This window comes from Oncorhynchus tshawytscha, linkage group LG17 (assembly GCF_018296145.1).
Source record: "Oncorhynchus tshawytscha isolate Ot180627B linkage group LG17, Otsh_v2.0, whole genome shotgun sequence".
Lineage (NCBI taxonomy): Eukaryota > Metazoa > Chordata > Actinopteri > Salmoniformes > Salmonidae > Oncorhynchus > Oncorhynchus tshawytscha.
The window spans coordinates 17,392,259-17,414,652 of NC_056445.1; the positions used below are offsets into that span (position 1 = coordinate 17,392,259).

Genomic DNA, 22,394 nt, shown 5'->3' on the forward strand with positions numbered 1-22,394 from the left:
AACCAGAACAAAAACATCCTGTGGCGTTCTGCATTAGCATCGAATAGTCCCCGTGATATGCAACTTTTCAGGGAAGTTAGGAACAAATATACACAGGCACTTAGGAAAGCTAAGGCTAGCTTTTCAAACAGAAATTTGCATCCTGTAGTACAAACTCAAAAAATTTCTGGGACACTGTAAAGTCCATGGAGAATAAGAGCACCTCCCCCCAGCTGCCCACTGCTCTGAGGCTATACTGTTACCACTGATAAATCCAATATAATTGAGAATTTCAATAAGCATTTCTCTACAGCTGGCCATGCTTTTCACCTGGCTACCCCTACCCCGGTCAACTGCCCGGCACACTCCACAGCAACCCGCCCAAAAGCCCCCACCATTTCTCCTTCACCCAAATCCAGATAGCTGATGTCCTGAAAGAGCTGCAAAATCTGGACCCCTACAAATCAGCCGGGCTAGACAATCTGTACCCTCTCTTTCTAAAATGATCTGCCGAAATTGTTGCAACCCCCATTACTAGCCTGTTCAACCTCTTTCATATCGTATGAGATTGCCAAAGATTGGAAATCTGCCGCGGCCATCCCCCTCTTCAACTCTAGACCCAAACTGCTATAGACCTATATCTATCCTACCCTGTCTTTCTAAGGTCTTCGAAAGCCAAGTTAACAAACAGATTACTGACCATTTCGAATCCCACTGTACCTTCTCCGCTATGCAATCTGGTTTCAGAGCTGGTCATGGGTGCACCTCAGCCACGCTCAAGGTACTAAACCATATCATAACTGCCATCGATAAGAGACATTACTGTGCAGCTGTATTGATCGACCTGGCCAAGGCCTTCGACTCTGTCAATCACCACATTCTTATTGGCAGACTCGACAGCATTGGTTTCTCAAAAAAAAACTAACCTTTATTTTACTAGGCAAGTCAGTTAAGAACAAATTCTTATTTTCAATGACAGCCTAGGAACAGTGGGTTAACTGCCTGTTCAGGGGCAGAATGACAGATTTGTACCTTGTCAGCTCGGGGATTTCGACCTTGCAACCTTTCGGTTACTAGTCCAACGCTCTAACCACTAGGCTACCCTGCCGCCTCAGACTATAGGGTTGCCACAGGGTTCAATTCTCTGGCCGACTCTCTTCTCTGTATACATCAATGATGTCCCTCTTGCTGCTGGTGATTCTCTGATCCACCTCTACGCAGATGACACCATTCTGTATACTTCTGGCCCCTCTTTAGACACTGTGTTAACTAACCTCCAAATGAGCTTCAATGCCATACAACAGTCCTTCCGTGGCCTGCAACTGCTCTTAAATGCAAGTAAAACTAAATGCATGCTATTCAATCGATCACTGCCCGCACCTGCCCGCCCGTCCAGCATCACTACTCTGGACTGCTCTGAATACGTGGACAACTACAAATACCTCTGTGTCTGGTTAGACTGCAAACCCTCCTTCCAGACTCACATTAAGCATCTCCAATCTCCAAGCATCTCCATCTCCAATCCAAAATTAAATCTAGAATCGGCTTCCTATATCACAACAAAGCCTCCTTCACTCATGCTGCCAAACATACCCTCATAAAACTGACCATCCTACCGATCCTCGACTTCGGCGATGTCATCTATAAAATAGCCTCCAACACTCTACTCAACAAATTGGATGCAGTCTATCAAATCAAATATATTTATATAGCCCTTCTTACATCAGCTGATATCTCAAAGTGCTGTACAGAAACCCAACAGAAACCCAGCCTAAAACCCCAAACAGCAAGCAATGCAGGTGTAGAAGCACAGTGCCATCCGTTTTGTCACCAAAGCCCCATACACTACCCACCACTGCGACCTGTACATTCTCGTTGGTTGGTCCTTGCTTCATACTCGTCGCCAAACCCACTGGCTACAGGTTATCTACAAGTCTCTGCTAGGTAAAGCCCCGCCTTATCTCAGCTCACGGGTCACCATAGCAGCACCCACTCGTAGCACGCGCTCCAGCAGGTATATCTCATTGGTCACCCCCAAAGCCAATTCCTCCTTTGGTCGCCTTATCTTCCAGTTCTCTGCTGCCCATGACTGGAACGAACTGCAAAAATCACTGAAGCTGGAGACTCATATCTCCCTCACCAGCTGTCAGAGCAGCTGACAGATCACTGCACCTGTACATTGCCCATCTGTAAACAGCCCATCTATCTACCTCATTCCCATACTGTATTTATTTATTTATGTTGCTCCTTTGCACCCCAGTATATCTGCTTGCACATTAATCTTCTGCACATCTACCATTCCAGTGTTTAAATGCTATATTGTAATTACTTCGCCACTATGGCCTATTTATTGCCTTAACTCCCTTATCTTACCTCATTTGCACTCACTGTTTCTAGACTTTTTTTCTTTTGATCTACTGTATTATTGACTGTATGTTTTGTTTATTCCATGTGTAACTCTGTGTTGTTGTATGTGTCGAATTGCTACGCTTTATCTTGACCAGGTGGCAGTTGCAAATGAGAACTTGTTCTCAACTAGTCTACCTGGTTAAATAAAGCTGAAATAAAAATATATATAAAAAAATATCAACATCACTTTGCTGAAGTGAAACTAAAGTAGAGAGACAGTATATTGTGTACAGGACCACTCTCCAGAACTTCAGAAATCCCTTAAACAGCTATACGTTCAGAGAATACACTGAGTCTCCTACCCTTTGAAAGCATGGACAGAGAAATTATCCACAAACATTCTTTACAGGTGAGTAGAGAGTTTAAGAAGTTGAAGATGAGATTTATATTATTTACCATTCACACCGAACAAAAATATAAATGCAACACAAAGTTTTGGTCCCATGTTTCATGAGCTGAAATAAAAGATCCCAGAAATGTTCCATATGCACAAAAAGCAGATTTCTCTCAAAATCGGTACACAAATTTACTTACATCCCTGTTAGTGAGTATTTCTCCTTTCCCAAGTCAATCTATCCACCTGACAGGTGTGGGATATCAAGAAGCCGATTAAACAGCATGATCATTACACAGGTGCCCCTTGTGCTGGGGACAATAAAAGACCACTAATATGTGAAGTTCTGTCACACAGCACAATGTCATAGATGTCTCAAGTGTTGAGGGAGTGTGCAAATTGGCATGCTGACTGCAGGAATGTCCACCAGAGCTGTTGCCAGATAATGTTATGTTAATTTATCTACCATAATCCACCTCCAATGTCATTTTAAAGAATTTGGCAGTACGTCCAATCAGCCTCACAACCGCAGAGGACGTGTATAGTTTTGTGTGCGCGAGCGGTTTTCTGAATTCAATGTTGCGAACAGAGTGCCCCATGGTGTCGGTGGGGTTATGGTATGGTCAGGCATAAGCTTAGGACAACAATGGCATTTTATTGATGGCAATTTGAATGCACAGAGATACCGTGACGAGATCCTGAGGCCTATTGTCGTGCCATTCATCACCTCATGTTTCAGCATGATAATGCAGGGCCACATGTCATAAGGATCTGTACATAATTCCTGAAAGCTGAAAATGGCCCAGTTCTTCCATGGCCTGCATACTCACCAGACATCCATTGAGCATGTTTGGGATGCTCTGGATCAACGTACACAACAGCGTGTTCCAGTTCCGGCCAATATCCAGGAACTTCGCACAGCCATTGAAGAAGAGTGGCACAACATTCCACAGGTATCAGACAGTGTACAGGTCTTCACTGCTCTGGTTCGCTCCATTGAGAGAAGCCAGACTGAGCTCATTGAGGTGATTGAAGAGAAGCAGAAAGCAGCAGAGAGGCAGGCTTAAGGGCTCATTAAAGACCTGGAGCAGGAAATCACTGAGCTAAAGAGGAGAAGCACTGAACTGGAGCAGCTCTCACACACTGAGGACCACCTCCACCTCCTACAGAACTTACCATCCCTCTGCACCCCTCCACCCACCAAGGACTGGTCTAGAATCAGTGTTCACAGTGATATGTGTGTGGGGACTGTGAGGAGAGCTGTGTCTCAAGTGGAGGAGACCATTTTAAGTGAAGTGAAGAAGTTGTGTGATGCTGAGTTGAAGAAGATTCAGCAGTATGCAGTAGATGTGACTCTGGACCCTGATACAGCACAACCCTACCTCATCATGTCTGAGGATGGGAAACAGGTGAAACATGGAAACACACGGCTTAATAAACCTTATAATCTGTTAGAGGAATGTAATTCCTATATGTTCATTAACCAATTCAATTATAACAAAGCAAAACACTATCCGTTTCTAAGAATTTGTAAGGTTCTTATTTGCATAAAATAGACGAAGATCAGTCTCAAAATTAATCAGTAGCGTTTATTCCCTAGGGCTCGAGTCATAATACCATGTACATTGGTTTATATACCTCACATTTCGTCATAAATGTCCCTCCTGTCCCCACCTTTAATAAACTTGAATCTTGGATTTGGAATCATACAGTAGAAGTATGAAATACTTGAGTCACTATCCTACTCATCCAGTGGGAGTGGTTTCAGTCCGAGCCTGTCTCGGTATTGGTCCATGTATGGCCGAGCCGCCTCCCACACCTAGAGAAGGCCACGGGTGAGAAACATAAACAGAGAAGTTCATTTTTATCTGCCTCGTTATCAATTAGCTGGAATGATAAATATAATACTGAGATGGGATGAGTCTCTTGCCTTTTCCTCCCTGAGGAGTGTGTGAGCAGCCTCGATGTCAGGACTCATTTGACGGTCATGATCCCAAGGCCTGATGGGAAATAAGAATAAACGTATGTGCTGTAGAACTCTCCCCACACCTTTCCAGAACAACAACATTGGGCAGTCCTCGAATCAGAGATCCACATTCTCATGGTTCGTACCTGACAACAGTACGCACTAGCTCATGGACTTTCTCCAGAGGGGTAGTGGACTTGAGCGGGCGGAGAAACTCCAGGGCTTGACAGGCAGCGAGCAGCTCTATGGCCAGAACTGAAAAGCAGCGATGCCTTTTTATTCTCATGGTTAACTCTGTATGCATGATATTTGATGGGACGAGCAGATCACACACTAATGCCATGTGACTGTACTCTACGAGTTACCTTGCTCTACGTGTTCCACCACCCTCAGGGCCTTCCTAGCGGCCCAGCCCCCCATGGAGACGTGGTCTTCAGTGGCTGCGCTGGTGGACAGGGAGTCCACGGAGGACGGGTGGCACAACGCCTTGCTCTCAGATACTGCGGGGGAGCAGAGACAGACACACACACTAACGTTTTCTGTGTGAACACACACACACACACACACACACCTACCAAGGGCAGCAGCAGTGCAGTGTGCAATCATGAAACCAGAGTTGAGGCCTCCGTCTTGGACCAGGAAGGCAGGCAGCTCACTGAGGGAGGGATTGACCAACCTCTCTGTCCTCCTCTCACTCATACTGGCCAGCTCATGGACCCCGATGGCCAGGTAGTCTAGAGCCTGGGGGAGAGAGAGGGTTAGCCTTGTCCTAGATCAGTTTGTGCTGCCTTGCTAACTCCTGTGATCATTGGTAAGGCAGTACAAACATATCTATGACCAGTCTAGGAAAGAGGGGGAACAGTACTGAAGGAACCGAGGAGTTCATTGTATGGAGTGAATCTGTTTGTCTGTGAATCTACCTTGGCTGGGTATTCTCCATGGAAATTACCCCCAGAGATAGTCTCACCTCGCTCTGCAAAAACCAGCTGGAGGAGTTAAGGTTTCATATTTGGGACAACATTATGAGTCCATGTGGGCTAGTCCAACGGCTCCCCCTTGTGGTGAACTTATATAATCACAGGAGGGGTCTAAAAGGAGATCAAAGAAAGACATGACGTCTTCAAGTAAATATAACAATGTAACTTATTGGGAGGATACAGGGTTGTCAGTGGCACTGTTGAGCTCAGTGGTGAGGATGCTCTTAACAAAGGCTATGGTGTCGTTAGCTACCCCATGAACCTACAAGAGAGGAGAGAGACACAAATAAACACTGGTAGTAGGGTTAGTTCACTCCAGCCCGTCACTGCAGTTGTAACACACACACACACACAAACTACCTGTGGGATACAGCGGAGGGTGTATGCATCCTGGACACGGTCACATGTCCTATGACTATCTACAGGAAAACACAACAAAGGAAGTCAGACTGGAAATGACCAAACAGCACTGTTAAGATTCCCACCAAAGGAGTAAATGTCTTTATTTGGACACAAAATCATCAGAAAAATGGAGTGTGTGTGTGTTTCGCCTGCCTGACTTTACCAGAGATCTGGGAGGGGAAGACGTCCGAGTGGAGTAGAGAGCGGAGTCTCAGAGCCACCTCTATCTGACCAGGGTGTGGCCTCACGGCATGGACGTCTGGAATGGCAGAACAAATCAGTACACAATGGAATGGAACAGGTAACTTCTTATAGCTTTATCAAAGCTCCAACAGTGAATTCACTATGTGTGTGTGTGTGTGTGTGTGTGTGTGTGTGTCTGACCGCTGTGGAAGGCCTTGGTGGTGCCCCTCAGGGCCTCCAGGCTGAGGGCAGCGATGATGTCAGCCTGCCTGGCCACGCCCACAGCTCGCTCCACTGCCTCCGCCGCCAGAGATGACATCATCTGAGTCCCGTTGATCAGACCGATGCCCTGCACGATAAAACACTATGACACCATCTACTGCGATTATATCCCAGAGATGACATCATCTGAGTCCCGTTGATCAGACCGATGCCCTGCACGATAAAACACTATGACACCATCTACTGCGATTATATCCCAGAGATGACATCATCTGAGTCCCGTTGATCAGACCGATGCCCTGCACGATAAAACACTATGACACCATCTACTGCGATTATATCCCAGAGATGACATCATCTGAGTCCCGTTGATCAGACCGATGCCCTGCACGATAAAACACTATGACACCATCTACTGCGATTATATCCCAGAGATGACATCATCTGAGTCCCGTTGATCAGACCGATGCCCTGCACGATAAAACACTATGACACCATCTACTGCGATTATATCCCAGATATGACATCATCTGAGTCCCGTTGATCAGACCGATGCCCTGCACGATAAAACACTATGACACCATCTACCGCGATTATATCCCAGAGATGACATCATCTGAGTCCCGTTGATCAGACCAATGCCCCGCACGATAAAACACTATGACACCATCTACTGCGATTATATCCCAGAGATGACATCATCTGAGTCCCGTTGATCAGACCAATGCCCCGCATGATAAAACACTATGACACCATCTACTGCGATTATATCCCAGAGATGACATCATCTGAGTCCCGTTGATCAGACCAATGCCCCGCATGATAAAACACTATGACACCATCTACTGCGATTATATCCCAGAGATGACATCATCTGAGTCCCGTTGATCAGACCGATGCCCTGCACGATAAAACACTATCACACCATCTACTGCGATTATATCCCAGATATGACATCATCTAACCCCAGTTATCAATCATCAGTATACAAGACAACTTAATCAATGCCTGATAGAAAATCCAACAAATAGCAAAAACTACAGCTCTAGCACTGTACCTCTTTAGGCTTCAGAACCAAAGGTGTGAGTCCATGACATTCCAGTACCTGGAAAAGGAGGAAAGAAAGAATAAAGGAGAGGAGAAAGAAAGATGAAGGAAACGAGTTAGGGGCCTTAATGTATACATTTTATCTCAGTCATTCATCTAACTAAAACACATTGGTTCTCTGAGGTGTGTCTTTGGGTTGAGAGAGAGAGGCATTGTGGGTAACCCAACTGTTTTGGCATGGTCCCAGCCGCGTTGAGGCGACCACATCCTGCCCTCTCCCATAAGGCCCAGGGTGAGGTGGGCCAGGTCTCCACTAGCGCCTACCGTTCCCTTCTCTGGCACCCACGACAGGCAGGAGGCTGGGGGAGTAGAGAGAGAGATCTGTCACACACACACACACACACAGACACACACAGACACACACAAGCTCAATGTACCCGGACAGGACATGCATACACACAATCACACAGGTACACATGCACAAACACACCCACAGAGTTCACTCTTGCTATTAGTCAAACTGTTGAATCAGAATTTCATGAATGTTGTTATTGTAGACTGAGTTTACCATTGAAGGCTTTGACCATAGCCTGGACCGTTTCCATGGAGACGCCACTGTACCCTTTGGCCAGAACGTTAATCCTCAGAGCCAGTAGCATACGGGTCCTCTCTACACTCAATGGGGTGCCCACTCCTACATACACACACACACACACACACACACACACACTTTTCAATATGTGTATATGTATTTCAATTACACCAGGGGTGCAATTTAGTCGAGCGCAGGCCTGATCTGTCCCTTTGACATAGAGGTACTATAATGACATACTCAAATCAAATGCATTTATATAGCCTTTCGTACATCAGCTGATATCTCAAAGTGCTGTACAGAAACCCAGCCTAAAACCCCAAACAGCAAGCAATGCAGGTGTAGAAGCACGGGTTTATATAAGCATGGTAACCCACCAGCACTATGAGATCGAATCAGATTCATCTGTAGTTCCCTGAAGACAGACACACACACACACACACACACACACACACGCAGTCAATAAATGATTCTGACAGTTAGCGATAGACAAACAGATCTAGTTCACAATGTTTATTCAGATGGGAAAAGACTAGTTCTTCCCAGCTAGTGAATGAACAACTTACATGAGCTTATCCTTTGGAATGAGCATATGGGCAAATTTCCCAAACCCTGTGTTGACGCCATAGACAACTACAGGGGAAGAACACACAGATAGACATAAAGAGACATAAACACATGTAGAATCACACATTCTATTAATCTATAGCTATATATTCTATAGCTATATAATCTATTAATATATATCTAGATATTCTATTCATCTATAGCTATATATTCTATTTATCTATATATTTGATTAATCTATACATACCTCGGTTTTCTTTTATGATGGTTTCTATCACTTCTCTGGCTTCATTGATTTTCTCTTCAGCCTCGGTGGTCAGCTGGGTGCCAAAACAGAAGAGTTCAAATGTTAACTGACAGTAGTCGGCCAGCACGGCTGAAAACGGTCTGATTGGACTATGATGAAGCATGGTCTTCTTTAATCATACCTTGATGTTGAACAGGCCTTTCCCCAAACGGACCAGATCAGCTATGGTCAGACTGTTCCCATCCAGAGAGAGGTACTGGAACGCAACATGTCACACACACAGACAACGTCAACGACAGGCATACAGACAGACACACAGCAATGTAGTCAGGTGTTATACAGGGTTACATTGTGGGAAACGTGTCAAATTCGATTTGCTTTTCCATGACAATTTTGACTAATTAATTATGCTCCTCCATCAAGTATCCCATACTTTTCTCCCCACCCCCTTATTTATGCCAATGAATAGAATATTGTTCAAGCAGAGTATAATAACAGAATGCAGATACTCACCTTTTTGGGATCGAGAGACTGGCGTTTCCCAATGGTAGTTTCTTTCTTACCAACGTTGACAAAGTCATTGTGCTCCTGCACAGCCATTAGGAGAGAGAGGGAACAACTATCAGAGAGAAAGAGATACAATCAGAGAGGGGTAAAGACAGGTAGCAACCTGTGACAATGACAGAGACAATTCTTTATAAAGCCAGGGGAAAGGATCATTTTCATTCATTAACTGGTCTACCCATCACGGGGCTGGTTGCAACACAGTTAGGCTTGTGCCTGGTCGTTACTCTACGACCGATTAAACATAATACCAACTTCTTTTATGTGTAACTGGTGAAACCACCCCCTCCCTGTACATTAACAGCTCTGTCTCACATTATGTCCCTGTCTTGGTCCCCAGTCAGTGTACACCAATGTTTAGTGGAGAAGTGTAACAGTTGTGTGAGATATCCTTGTACATAAGTGCCTACACCTATATATATTTAATAAAAATAAAATAAAAACTTCACCCAGTATTCAATACAATGACAAAATAAAACTCACTCCTGCTCCCCCTCCCTGGCCCCCAACGGCGCCAGGCTCCCCAACGTCACGCACTCCTGCCACCATTATTACGCACTCCTGCCACCATTATTACGCACTCCTGCCACCATTATTACGCACTGCTGCCACCATTATTACGCACTGCTGCCACCATTATTACGCACTCCTGCCACCATTATTACGCACTCCTGCCACCATTATTACACACTGCTGCCACCATTATTACGCACTGCTGCCACCATTATTACGCACTGCTGCCACCATTATTACGCACTGCTGCCACCATTATTACGCACTGCTGCCACCATTATTACGCACTGCTGCCACCATTATTACGCACTGCTGCCACCATTATTACGCACTGCTGCCACCATTATTACGCACTCCTGCCACCATTATTACGCATTGCTGCCACCATTATTACGCACTGCTGCCACCATTATTACGCACTGCTGCCACCATTATTACGCACTGCTGCCTTCCCCCAGTCACGCGCATCATCAATTATTGGACTCACCTGGACTTAATCACCTGTGCCATTACCTCCCCTATATCTATCTGTTCCCTGCTTCAGGATTAATGTTCATATGTGTTTGTGTTTTTTTTTCCGTGTGCTGACGCTGTTCCTGTCTTGTTCCTTATTAAATGTTGACTCCCTGTACCTGCTTCTCTACTCCAGCATCAGTCCTTACAAACACACAATATCAAACTAAAGTGTGAAGGCTTATTCAACTTTTTTAGTACAAGTCCTTTACCATTCCTTGGTTAGCCAGCATCTGCCTCCTCAGGTGATGCTGCAGATGAATCAGTTCCCTCTTTATACTGCATCTTATTGATGAAACGGTATTAATGGGAAAAGGTCAGCTTCACAGTCAAGTTCCAGCCAAAGCCTACCCAGCCCTCATTCTAGGCTTGTGCAATTATAGATCTACTATACCCAGCCACCAAGCAGATTGTGTACAGTAAAGGGAGGGAATTGTCATTTGGAATGTGACCCACCAAGCTAGTTGTGAACAGAGAGATATAGCAGTTTGATATGATATCTGATCTGATTATTTAACATGTTGGATAATCATCTGTACAAATACTCAATGTGGACCATGCAAAAACACAGATCTGTCTGTAAAGACATACAGGTAGATTGCAGTGTACTTGTTTGTACTGAAACTACAAATGTATTGGAGTAAGCAGCTGATTTGTCATGTGTCCACAGAAATATGGCGGAGCTGTGTTGAACAGTAATAGAACATGTGGGATGATTCAGTTGTCGGCAACTGGGTGTCTGACTTTCTGTTAAAATCAGTTTCTGAGAAAGTAACGAAGGAGCGCAACTTTGGCAGTTTTGGACATTTCATATAGATTAGAACAGCGTGTTTAAGGTACTTGAACACTTGCAGCCCACACTTGGGTCAAAGCCTAATAAAAGGAGATGTATCAGAGAAATCTCTCATCTTGGGGTTGACCATAACAACCATTGATCAGGGTCAGAAAAAACAGCAGATATGGCTGGACAGCGGATTGTGGTAACCGTGACTCGAGACATGCCCATGGGATGGTATCTATAGGATGGTATCCATGGGATCAATCAATCAAATGTATTTATAAAGCCCATCTTACAGCAGATGATGTCACAAAGTGCTGTACAGAAACGCCGCCTAAAACCCCAAACAGCAAGCAATGCAGGTGTAGAAGCACGGTGGCTAGGAAAAACTCCCTAGAAAGGCCGGAACCTAGGAAGAAACCTAGAGAGGAACCAGGCTATGAGGGGTGGCCAGTCTTCTTCTGGCTGTGCCGGGTGGAGATTATAACAGAACATGGCCAAAATGGTCAAATGTTCATAGATGACCAGCAGGGTCAAATAATAATAATCACAGTGGGTGTAGAGGGTGCAACAGGTCAGCAACTCAGGAGTAAAGGTCACTTGGCTTTTGTTATGGGATTTTTATGAATAATGACTAAATTATGTATACATTTAGCTTAGAATTATAACTAAACAGAATACTACTCTGTTACTGTATGAATCTTATTATAATCATAATACTGAATATAAGGTGTGTAGTTTAAGTCAATAATTAGAACAAGGATTTTCTGTTCCTTGTTAGAAACTAATGGAGCTATCGTCAGACCGGCTGTAATACTGTGTTCCTTACAGGACATTCTGTCCCTACCCAGGGAGGGGAGAGACCTTGGGCTTGTAGTAGATTGTTTAACAGGTGGCAGACAATGTGAGAAGCTTTGAACTATATTGCCATTGTATCTGAGGGGAGGAGGGACATTTATGACGAAATGTGAGGTATATAAACCAATGGGGGGAGAGAGAGAGAGAGAGAGAGAGAGAGAGAGAGAGAAAAGAGTGGGAAAAAAAGAGAGAATTAGAGAGAGCATACTTAAATTCACACAGGACATCGGGTAGGACAGGAGAAATAGACTGATCAGACTGATCAGACTGATCCTAGCCCCACGACACAAACTATTGCAGCATAAATACTGGGGGCTGAGACAGCAGGGGTCGGGAGACACTGTGGCCCCGTCCGACGATACCCCCGGACAGGGCCAAACAGGCAGGATACAACCCCACCCACTTTGCCAAGGCACAGCCCCCACACCACTAGAGGGATATCTTCAACCACCAACTTACCATCCTGAGACAAGGCCGAGTATAGCCCACAAAGATCTCCCCCACGGCACGAACCCAAGGGGTGCGCCAACCCGGACAGGAAGATCACGTCAGTGACTCAACCCACTCAAGTGACGCACCCCTCCTAGGGACGGCGTGGAAGAGCACCAGTAAGCCAGTGACTCAGCCCCTGTAATAGGGTTAGAGGCAGAGAATCCCAGTGGAGAGAGGGGAACCGGCCAGGCAGAGACAGCAAGGGCGGTTCGTTGCTCCAGTGTCTTTCCGTTCACCTTCACACTCCTGGGCCAGACTACACTCAATCACAGGACCTACTGTCACGGTATTTGTCGTCGGAAGATGAGGAATCATCGGACCAAAGTGCAGCATGGTAAGTGTTCATGCTTTCTTTATTAAAACTGAACACTATAACAAAAATAACAAAGAGAATAACCGAAACAGTCCTGTAAGGTGCAAACACTAAACAGAAATTAACTACCCACAAAAACCATGTGGGAAAAAGCTACCTAAGTATGGTTCCCAATCAGAGACAACGATAGACAGCTGTCCCTGATTGAGAACCATACCCAGCCAACACAAAGAAATACAAAAACATAGAAAAAAGAACATAGAATGCCCACCCAAATCACACCCTGACCAAACCAAATAAGAGACATAAAAGCTCTAAGGTCAGGGAGTGACACCTACTGAAGAGATGAGTCTTCAATAAAGACAAAGGTCGAGACTGAGTCTGTGTCTCTCACATGGATAGGCAGACCATTCCATAAAAATGGAGCTCTATAGAAGAAAGCCCTGCCTCCAGCTGTTTGCTTAGAAATTCTAGGGACAGTAAGGAGGCCTGCGTCTTGTGACCGTAGCGTACGTGTAGGCATGTACAGCAGGACCAAATGAGAAAGATAGTGTAATGCTTTGTATGGTATCTATGGGATGGTATCCAGGCAGCGTGTTAGTAGGGTAAAGCATAGTGGCTCGACGACTGCAATTCCAGAGGCAACATTCCAGCAGCAGAGAACAGTCAGATTGAGAACTGGAGCTGGAACAAGACACGGAGATACCAGGGAGACGCAGGCAGGGTGCCTGGCCCTTTAAGATACACGCATGCACACAGACACACAGACATACAGACACACCTCTTCAGGTAGTAGGAACATCTAGTGTGGGAGGTATAAGACATAGCCTATTATCCCTGTAAGGACTCAGACACACCAATAACATTTGCTGGCTGAGAGTAGTTAGCACTTCTGAACCAAATATGAGAACAGAGTGCGCACCAATTTTACGTATAGAATCACGTGAAAAATGTAAACGCTAGATCCACATTCTGTGCGATGTGTGTGAGCCTTGACATACCATTAAGAGGACATAAACAGTCTCCAATCCCACACAGGACAGTGTGCTCACTATCAGCTCAGGGCCATTGCTCTGGGTGTTACTAAACACTGGGACGACCACAGCTCCATCCATAGTAGACCCCCTAACTGAGAGGCTATCCTACACTAACCATTCCTCTGACCTCTCATCCCCAGCAGACTCTACTGTCCCTGTCTGAGCTTCATACTTCCACATGGTTTGCAGGCTGATGGGTTAAAACCACAGACACCCGTACGGCCATCTCTGATAAGGCGTGAGGGAGGTGATGGGTGAGGAATGCATTGGGTAGGGCAAGGGGCAGGGGGAGAATAAACCTGAGAAGATCAATGCCAGGGGTACCCACCATGAGGAATGTCAGGAACAACAAGAGGATGAGGGAAGGAGAAGGGGGAAGGAGACAGAGGAGAGGATGGAGGGGGAGGGGGAGGAGAGGGGGGGGAAATAGGGAGAGTATGTAAGAGAGAGAGAGACGGGGGGGGCAGAGTGAGCAATGGTTTAGAGTGGTGTATGTGTGAGTGGGAGAGAGTGAAAGAAAAAGAGAGAAAGTGTGTGAGAATGTTGGGCTGGTCTGTCCTCATGTGTGGTTGGGTAGTGTACACAGGGCTGAGGGGCCAGAGCTGTGCACCTGTCAACTGGAGAGAAGGGGAGAGGAGAGAAAGAGGAGATGAAAGAGGAGATGACAGACATTCCTTCACCACCACTGCCATTCCTTAGCCATGCACCCAGCCCTGAAGCACTAACACACAGATAGCTAGCCTGGCAAGCTCCATAGTTACTGATAGGGAACCAGAGATGGCTAAAGCTGAAACAGTCTGGTGATATGACATCATGAATATAAGTATGACTATAGTCTTCTATTGTGACCATGACTTTTAGTGACCATGACCTCCTATGAATGACGATAACATGACTGTGTTCCTAACCTTTCTGCGGCTCCCAGACTGGAAGTGGTCTCTGTCAAGCACTCTCCCACACGCCCCATTTCCTTCTATAGAAACGTGGGATCGCCCCTCGCTTTTCCCCTGGAACCTCCGGTTGGCCACTTCCTGTGCCGCTCCCAGTCTGTGAATAAACAGAACATTTCTGTGTCTGCGTGTCTCATTGCTTACCCCACCCCCCACCCACACACTGACCCTCTTGCCATGTCTCCTATCTGTGTCTATCTTTCAAACAAACACACACCAAACTACACCCTGTCCCCCGTTTCTCCAGCTTTTCCCCACTTTGTCTGTTCATCCTCCCATCCGCCATCCCATTCAGGACAAAACTACATCCATCCCATCCATCACACAGTCCAGGGGAGACACATCAAATCAAATCAAATCAAATCAAATTTATTTATATAGTACCAGCTGATATCTCAAAGTGCTACAGAAACCCAGCCTAAAACCCCAAACAGCAAGCAATGCAGGTGTAGAAGCACGGGCAAGTGCACATCCAGAGACTGCTCGCGAGTAGCCTCTCCTCCACAATCGCAACCCAGAAAGGGATCTTCAATAACAGGCTGAGTCAAATGGGGACCTGGTGTAGATCTGGCTGTCCTGTTTATTATCTGTAATGTCAGTAGTGATGTTTGCATTCAGTAGCACCTCCAGATAAACCCTGGGGCTGTAGGGGTCATCTGATACCACCTCAGCTTTGATAGCTTCCTCTCAGACCCTAGGTCTGGGGAATGTTTCATGGGGTCCACAAATATGTCACCCACCCCCAAACTACGAACCCAACTCCTCAGCCCCAGATTCACCCCTCGACTTGTCACCCGGGCCATCCTAAGTCAAATCCTTAACTACATACACCCGCCTGATAGAGGTGAGGAGAAAGAGAGGAGGGTGAGATACATAGCGTTCAAAAGTTAGAAATCAGCTTAAAGTCTTTGCTGAAAAACAAAACCTCCCTCACACATTCTCTCACACATGAACATGTTCACACACACACACACAGGCAGAGAGCAGGAGCAGCTCCGGTTGGTACCAGGCTTCTGATAAGGAGGTGTGGAGTGTTCTGTGTCTTGTCACTGAGCCGTAGTGTACCTCCTCCACACAACTACGTTACGAGCTCACAAACACACATGCACACACACACACACACACACACACACACACACACACACACACACACACACACACACACACACACACACACACACACACACACACACACACACACACAGGCAGAGAGCAGGAGCAGCTCCAGTTGGTACCAGGCTTCTGATAAGGAGGTGTGGAGTGTTTTGTGTCTTGTCACTGAGCCGTAGTGTACCTCCTCCACACAACTACGTTACGAGCTCACAAACACACATGCACACACACACACACACACACACACACACACACACACACACACACACACACACACACACACAGGCAGAGAGCAGGAGCAGCTCCAGTTGGTACCAGGCTTCTGATAAGGAGGTGTGGAGTGTTTTGTGTCTTGTCACTGAGCCGTAGTGTACCTCCTCCACACAACTACGTTACGAGCTCACAAACACACATGCACACACACACACACACACACACACACACACACACACACACACACACACACACACACACACACACACACAGGCACAGAGAGCAGGAGCAGCTCCGGTTGGTACCAGGCTTCTGATAAGGAGGTGTGGAGTGTTCTGTGTCTTGTCACTGAGCCGTAGTGTACCTCCTCCACACAACTACGTTACGAGCTCACAAACACACATGCACACACACACACACACACACACACACACACACACACACACACACACACACACACACACACACACACACACACACACACACACTCAAGATATCGCCGACAGACACGGCTTCCCTGTTTCTATTTCATAAACGTTGATTGGGAGAATACAGTGTGTAAGTAAAGAAGGGGATTTCCTTGTAGTTGACGTTGGGAACGCCTCTTTCTTCATTTACCTAGTTTATATTGCATGCAATCCTTCGGCTATATGTAAACTAAATATGTAACCTCCTGGATGAAGCACCAGCAGCTTTTTTGTACTCAGAAAGGCAGATACACACAGACGAGTTACTCAATGGAGCACAAATTACAAGTCAAAAAGGACGTGTTTTGGTTCGAAGAGAAGGGTGTGTGTTGTGTAAAAGGTTCTGTTTGACGTGTTGCAGATATCTTAACAAATCGTTACATTTTTGTGTGTCAGGGTGTCTCCCCCTCCATACCAGCCCAGCTCTCCCCCTGACCTGCTCAGGCAGGGTGCAGTGGAGGTGGAATACTTTTAGGAGTACGTAGGCCACAGATGCTGTCTTCCCACAAGGCTCTGGGATTCATCTACCCATGGAAGGAGAAGGGGGATCCGTATTTACCCATGGAGAGAAAAACAAAAAACCAAGAGTGAAAATGATGTACTAAAGCAAAACTTCTTCCTACACATACCTCAGTCTCCCTGATGTTACCGCAGCAGAGGACACAGTGCCCAATTACAGAGTGAAATTCCTGGACTTGAAGTCTTCATCAAGTCTGATTGTTTGATCACCTTCTTTGTTTTCTGAATGTAAATCAGGGGGGAGTTCCATCACTTTAGGATTGGAGACGTCCTAATGGAGATTGAATAGGGAAACATGTTGATGGAGAAGCTACCAAAAGAATCCATTGTTGTTAAGCACCTGTTGCGCAATCTAATCTCGTCAGTGTTTTCAAATGATCTCATTTTATGGGCTGATTCATTTCATTTCTATCACCAGTGGATACTCCGTGTTAGTCGGTAACTGAATCAATGTTTTGTTTACTTAGTAAACCTGGGCAACAGTGTCCACCACAGCAGCCCATATTCACATGGGTTTTATCAGGATCATTCACCTTCAATACACTCAGATGTAACTAACCCCTGCCATATGTCCTGATAAACCCTGATAAGCCCATATTCACATGGTTTTATCAGGATCATTCACCTTCAATACACTCAGATGTAACTAACCCCTGCCATATGTCCTGATAAACCCTGATAAACCCATATTCACATGGTTTTATCAGGATCATTCACCTTCAATACACTCAGATGTAACTAACCCCTGCCATAAATGTCCTGATAAACCAACCTGTGGTTCCAAACATGGAATTAATCATATAAGGGAGGACCTGGCCTAGAACTTTGTGTTTGGCGAGTCCAAGGAGGGGACTCATATGGTAGGGGTGAATGAGGGGAGCACTGTGGTTAAGTGGGGAGTTGTGACGTGGGAGATGTTAATGTCGGTGAGGTAAGTGAGAGGGAGACCTAGAGGCACCTCCCACGGTGTCTCTCAGAAGAGACTGAGGAGGTCTAGGAAGATGGGGGGGATGTGTAGGGGATGAGGAGGAACGTAGGGGGATGTAGGTGTAAGTCGGACTTAGAGAGTTGTAGCGGCGTTTGGGGTGTAAGGAAGGGAGGAACAATAGGAGGTATAGGAGTACAGATGGAGGAGAGGACTGGGGAGGAGTAGATGGGGTGTAAGGGGGAGGTGTACCGAATTGAGAAAGGTTGTAGGAAGGTGAGAGGGAGAGTTTGAGGAGAGAACACGTGCACACTTTCCAACTATGCCCGCTCCATTGTAAGAGGCTAATGAGGCGGATGAGCGCTGCGCCGGGGCGGGAGAGACAAACGCTGGATATGAGAAAGCATGGCTCAGAGCCAGCAGATCGCTCTCTCACACACTCATACAACTCATTGTGGTTAAGTAATCATGCCTTTGGAATGTGTACGAGTTCACAGCAACTGGGGGGGGCATTGTCTCTGGGTCGAACTTCCCTTTGTGACATAGACATAGATGTTGGTACCAACGATCACATACATCACTTGGGACAGACACACAGTCACATGGCTAATCTGCCAAACTGATCTTTTGAGAAGTTGTAGAACACAGCTTTTTTCATTTTATTCTAGTTTTAGAAGAAGTTATATATTTGAGTTTGTTTTGTATGCCAACTCAAATAGTATTTCTATAATACACCATCAATAGGAGTGGCCAAGTAAAGCAGATTAATAGATAATGACAGCTTTAATAAACAAAGACGAAATCAATGTACTAACTGTCCATTGGTGCTCACAGTCCTGGGCAACTTGGCACTGAAGGGAGCTGAGAGCCAAAAATGACAGTTCATGGTTAAATGACAGCCCAGTCAGCAGCCCCACCGTGATACCCCTCCCAGCCCTGTGTCTGGCCAGCCTGCTGAGGTGAGGTGCAGCATCAGCCCTCAGTCAGATGATGGTACTGGAGGGTGTAACATTTGAGGAGTTTAGAGGATCCCTAACACCAACACAGCATTCCTCTGACCAGCTGCTGGTACTAGGGATGATTGGTGGCAGTCACACACCAGCTCCCTCACTCACTCACACATACACAAGCTCTCATAGATTTGTACACGTGTAAAAACACTAGTCGACTCTCTCTGCCACACGCACACACAGTCAATCACCAACGAACAAGGGCAACGAGCACACACAGTCAATCACCAACGAACAAGGGCAACGAGCACACACAGTCAATCACAAACGAACAAGGGCAACGAGCACACACAGTCAATCACAAACGAACAAGGGCAACGAGCACACACAGTCAATCACAAACGAACAAGGGCAACGAGCACACACAGTCAGTCACCAACGAACAAGGGCAACGAGCACACACAGTCAATCACAAACGAACAAGGGCAACGAGCACACACAGTCAATCACCAAACGAACAAGGGCAACGAGCACACACAGTCAATCACAAACGAACAAGGGCAACGAGCACACACAGTCAATCACCAAACGAACAAGGGCAACGAGCACACACAGTCAATCACAAACGAACAAGGGCAACGAACACACACAGTCAATCACAAACGAACAAGGGCAACGAGCACACACAGTCAATCACAAACGAACAAGGGCACACACAGCGTGTATGTACACCACTCCACACTCATAAACTACACTACACTCTTAAGTGTTCTTTCAACCAAATAAGTTGCATATTGTTGAATGTAAATTAATAACCCAGACTGACATGGACCATGGGAGGGAGTACCATTAGCATAGCTTTGAAAGCTCCACATCTAAACAGCTTAATAATGACTGACTATTTCAGTACAGAGAAACGCCCAGGGAAACCTCCACACCCATGATCTTATCTCCACTATTTACCCCCTAATTTCCCATCACCAGACCAGCCACTGGATCTTATATATCAGACATCATGCCTGGGGCTCTTAGATCTTTCAAGGATACATGTATTACAAATAGGGATTGATGTAGAAGTTATTCAAGATATTAATTCAATATTGTCTAACACATGAAGCTGCCAGTTGAGGCAAATCAAGTATTTTTGCACAAAAAAATAAATATTTGACTGACTGATCTTTGAAGAGGGCATATCAAAAGTGCTTTCAAAGCAATTCCAGGAAAGCCTGTGAATTCCCGTTGCCATGGCTCTGAGTGGAATTAACTCAGCTCTCTCCTTAGGGTCAAACAGCCTGGCTTGGATCCCCAAATCCAAAAGACAAACATAACACCTGCTGGTTACATGCCACTTTCCCAAGCAAATTAATATTTTATTTGTTGGCTAATATGGTGAATGAATGGAGTACTATAGATATGAATGATTTGGGTAACATGTATTACCATGCCGTGTGTCTGAATGAAGCAGCATGCTAAGAGTCGCTCATGGTATTTTAATGGACTGAATTGGATGACTTAATCAATGCAAAACACTCCAGCACATGTCCTTGTAACTTCCCCTCAAACCGATGTCAGTTACAGAGCCTTGCAAAAGTATTCATCCCCCTTCGCGTTTTTCCTATTTTGTTGCATTACAACCTGTAATTTAAATGGATTTTTATTTGTTTTTCATGTAATAGACATACACAAAATAGTCCAAATTGGTGAAGTGAAATGAAAAAATAACTTGTTTCAAAAAATAAATAAAAAATAAAAAGGGAAAAGTGGTGCGTGCATATGTATTCACCCCCTTTGCTATGAAGACCCTAAATAAGATCTGGTGCAACCAATTACCTTCAGAAGTCACATAATTAGTTAAATAAAGTCCACCTGTGTGCAATCTAAGTGTCACATGATCTTAGTAGATATACACATGTTCTGAAAGGCCTCAGAGCCTGCAACACCACTAAGCAAACGGCACCACCAAGCAAACGGCACCATGAAGACCAAGGAGCTCTCCAAACAGGTCAGGGACAAAGTTGTGGAGAAGTACAGATCAGGGTTGGGTTATAAAAAAAAATCTGAAACTTTGAACATCCCATGGAGCACAATTAAATCCAGCACCAAAACTCACGGACCAGGCAAGGAGGGCATTAATCAGAGAGGCAACAAAGAGACCAAAGATAACCCTGAAGGAGCTGCAAAGCTCCACAAGCGGAGATTGGAGTATCTGTCCATAGGACCACTTTAAGCTGTACACTCCACAGAGCTGGGCTTTACGGAAGAGTGGCCAGAAAAAAAGCCATTGCTTAAAGAAAAAAAAGAAACAAACACGTTTGGTGTTCGCCAAAAGCATGTTGGAGACTCCCCAAACATATGGAAGAAGGGGTACTCTGGTCAGATGAGACAAAAATTGAGCTTTTTGGCCATCAAGGAGAGCGCAATGTCTGACGAAAACCCAACACTACTCATCACCCGAGGCCATCATCATGTTTTTCATCAGCAGGGACTGGGAAACTGATCAGAATTTAAGGAATGATGGATAGAGCTAAATACAGGGTAATTCTTGAGGGAAACCTGTTTCAGTCTTCCAGAGATTTGAGACTGGGACGGAGGTTCACCTTCCAGCAGGACAATGACCCTAAGCATGCTGTTAAAGCAACATTTGAGTGGTTTAAGGGTAGACATTTAATTGCCTTGAAAATGCCTAGTCAAAGCCCAGACCTCAATCCAATTGAGAATCTGTGGTATGACTTAAAGATTGATGTACACCAGGGGAACCCATACATCTTGAAGGAGCTGGAGCAGTTTTGCCTTGAAGAATGGGCAAAAATCCCAGTGGCTAGATGTACCAGGTTTATAGAGACAGAGGCTTGCAGCTGTAATTCCTGGGAAAGGTGGCTCTACAAAGTATTGACTTTGGGGGGGGGGGGTTAATAGTTATGCATGCTTAAGTTCTTTTTTTGTCTTATTTCTTGTTTGTTTCACAGTAAAAAAAAAAACACATTTTGCATCTTCAAAGTGGTAGGCATGTTGTGTAAATCAAATGATACAAACCCCCCCAAAAATCTATTTTAATTCCAGGTTGTAATGCAACAAAATAGGAAAAATGCAAGGGGGGGAATACTTTCACAAGCCACTGTATTTATTGTATCATTGACCATTATTGGAATAAGGCAAACTGAAGGAACATAGTCTTTGGGAGTCGTTTCCTTTCTTCTTCAGTGTTGGTCAGTTTGAGAGTCCGCCCAAAAACGCATTCTATTGGATCTCCCTTTGCCTCGCATG

The 22,394-nt window shown here is 45.4% G+C and overlaps 1 protein-coding gene across 1 annotated transcript; it reads right to left on the minus strand.

Moving 5' to 3' along the window:
- Positions 1-4,293: 4,293 nt before the first annotated feature.
- On the minus strand, positions 4,294-9,587 carry LOC112217186 (histidine ammonia-lyase). Its single transcript, XM_042299994.1, has 18 exons — positions 9,439-9,587; positions 9,107-9,181; positions 8,926-8,998; positions 8,678-8,744; positions 8,489-8,526; positions 8,088-8,213; positions 7,748-7,878; positions 7,530-7,577; positions 6,452-6,599; positions 6,231-6,326; positions 6,026-6,084; positions 5,847-5,927; positions 5,609-5,674; positions 5,264-5,429; positions 5,054-5,188; positions 4,835-4,943; positions 4,653-4,722; positions 4,294-4,541 (listed from the first exon to the last, which is right to left on the minus strand). The coding sequence occupies exons 1-18, from the start codon at positions 9,523-9,525 to the stop codon at positions 4,464-4,466; spliced, it is 1,653 nt and encodes a 550-aa protein (XP_042155928.1). The 5' UTR covers positions 9,526-9,587; the 3' UTR covers positions 4,294-4,463.
- Positions 9,588-22,394: the final 12,807 nt, after the last annotated feature.

Bases quoted from the DNA above. Each gene is read 5' to 3' on its own strand.
- LOC112217186 (XM_042299994.1), bottom strand. From the start codon at position 9,525: ATGGCTGTGCAGGAGCACAATGACTTTGTCAACGTTGGTAAGAAAGAA. The intron at 7,578-7,747 runs GTTGGGTTACCC...CTCCTTTTCCAG, and splicing joins GCTGGGACCATGCCAAAACA to GTACTGGAATGTCATGGACT. The intron at 4,542-4,652 runs GCAAGAGACTCA...GGCCTTCTCTAG, and splicing joins CACTCCTCAGGGAGGAAAAG to GTGTGGGAGGCGGCTCGGCC.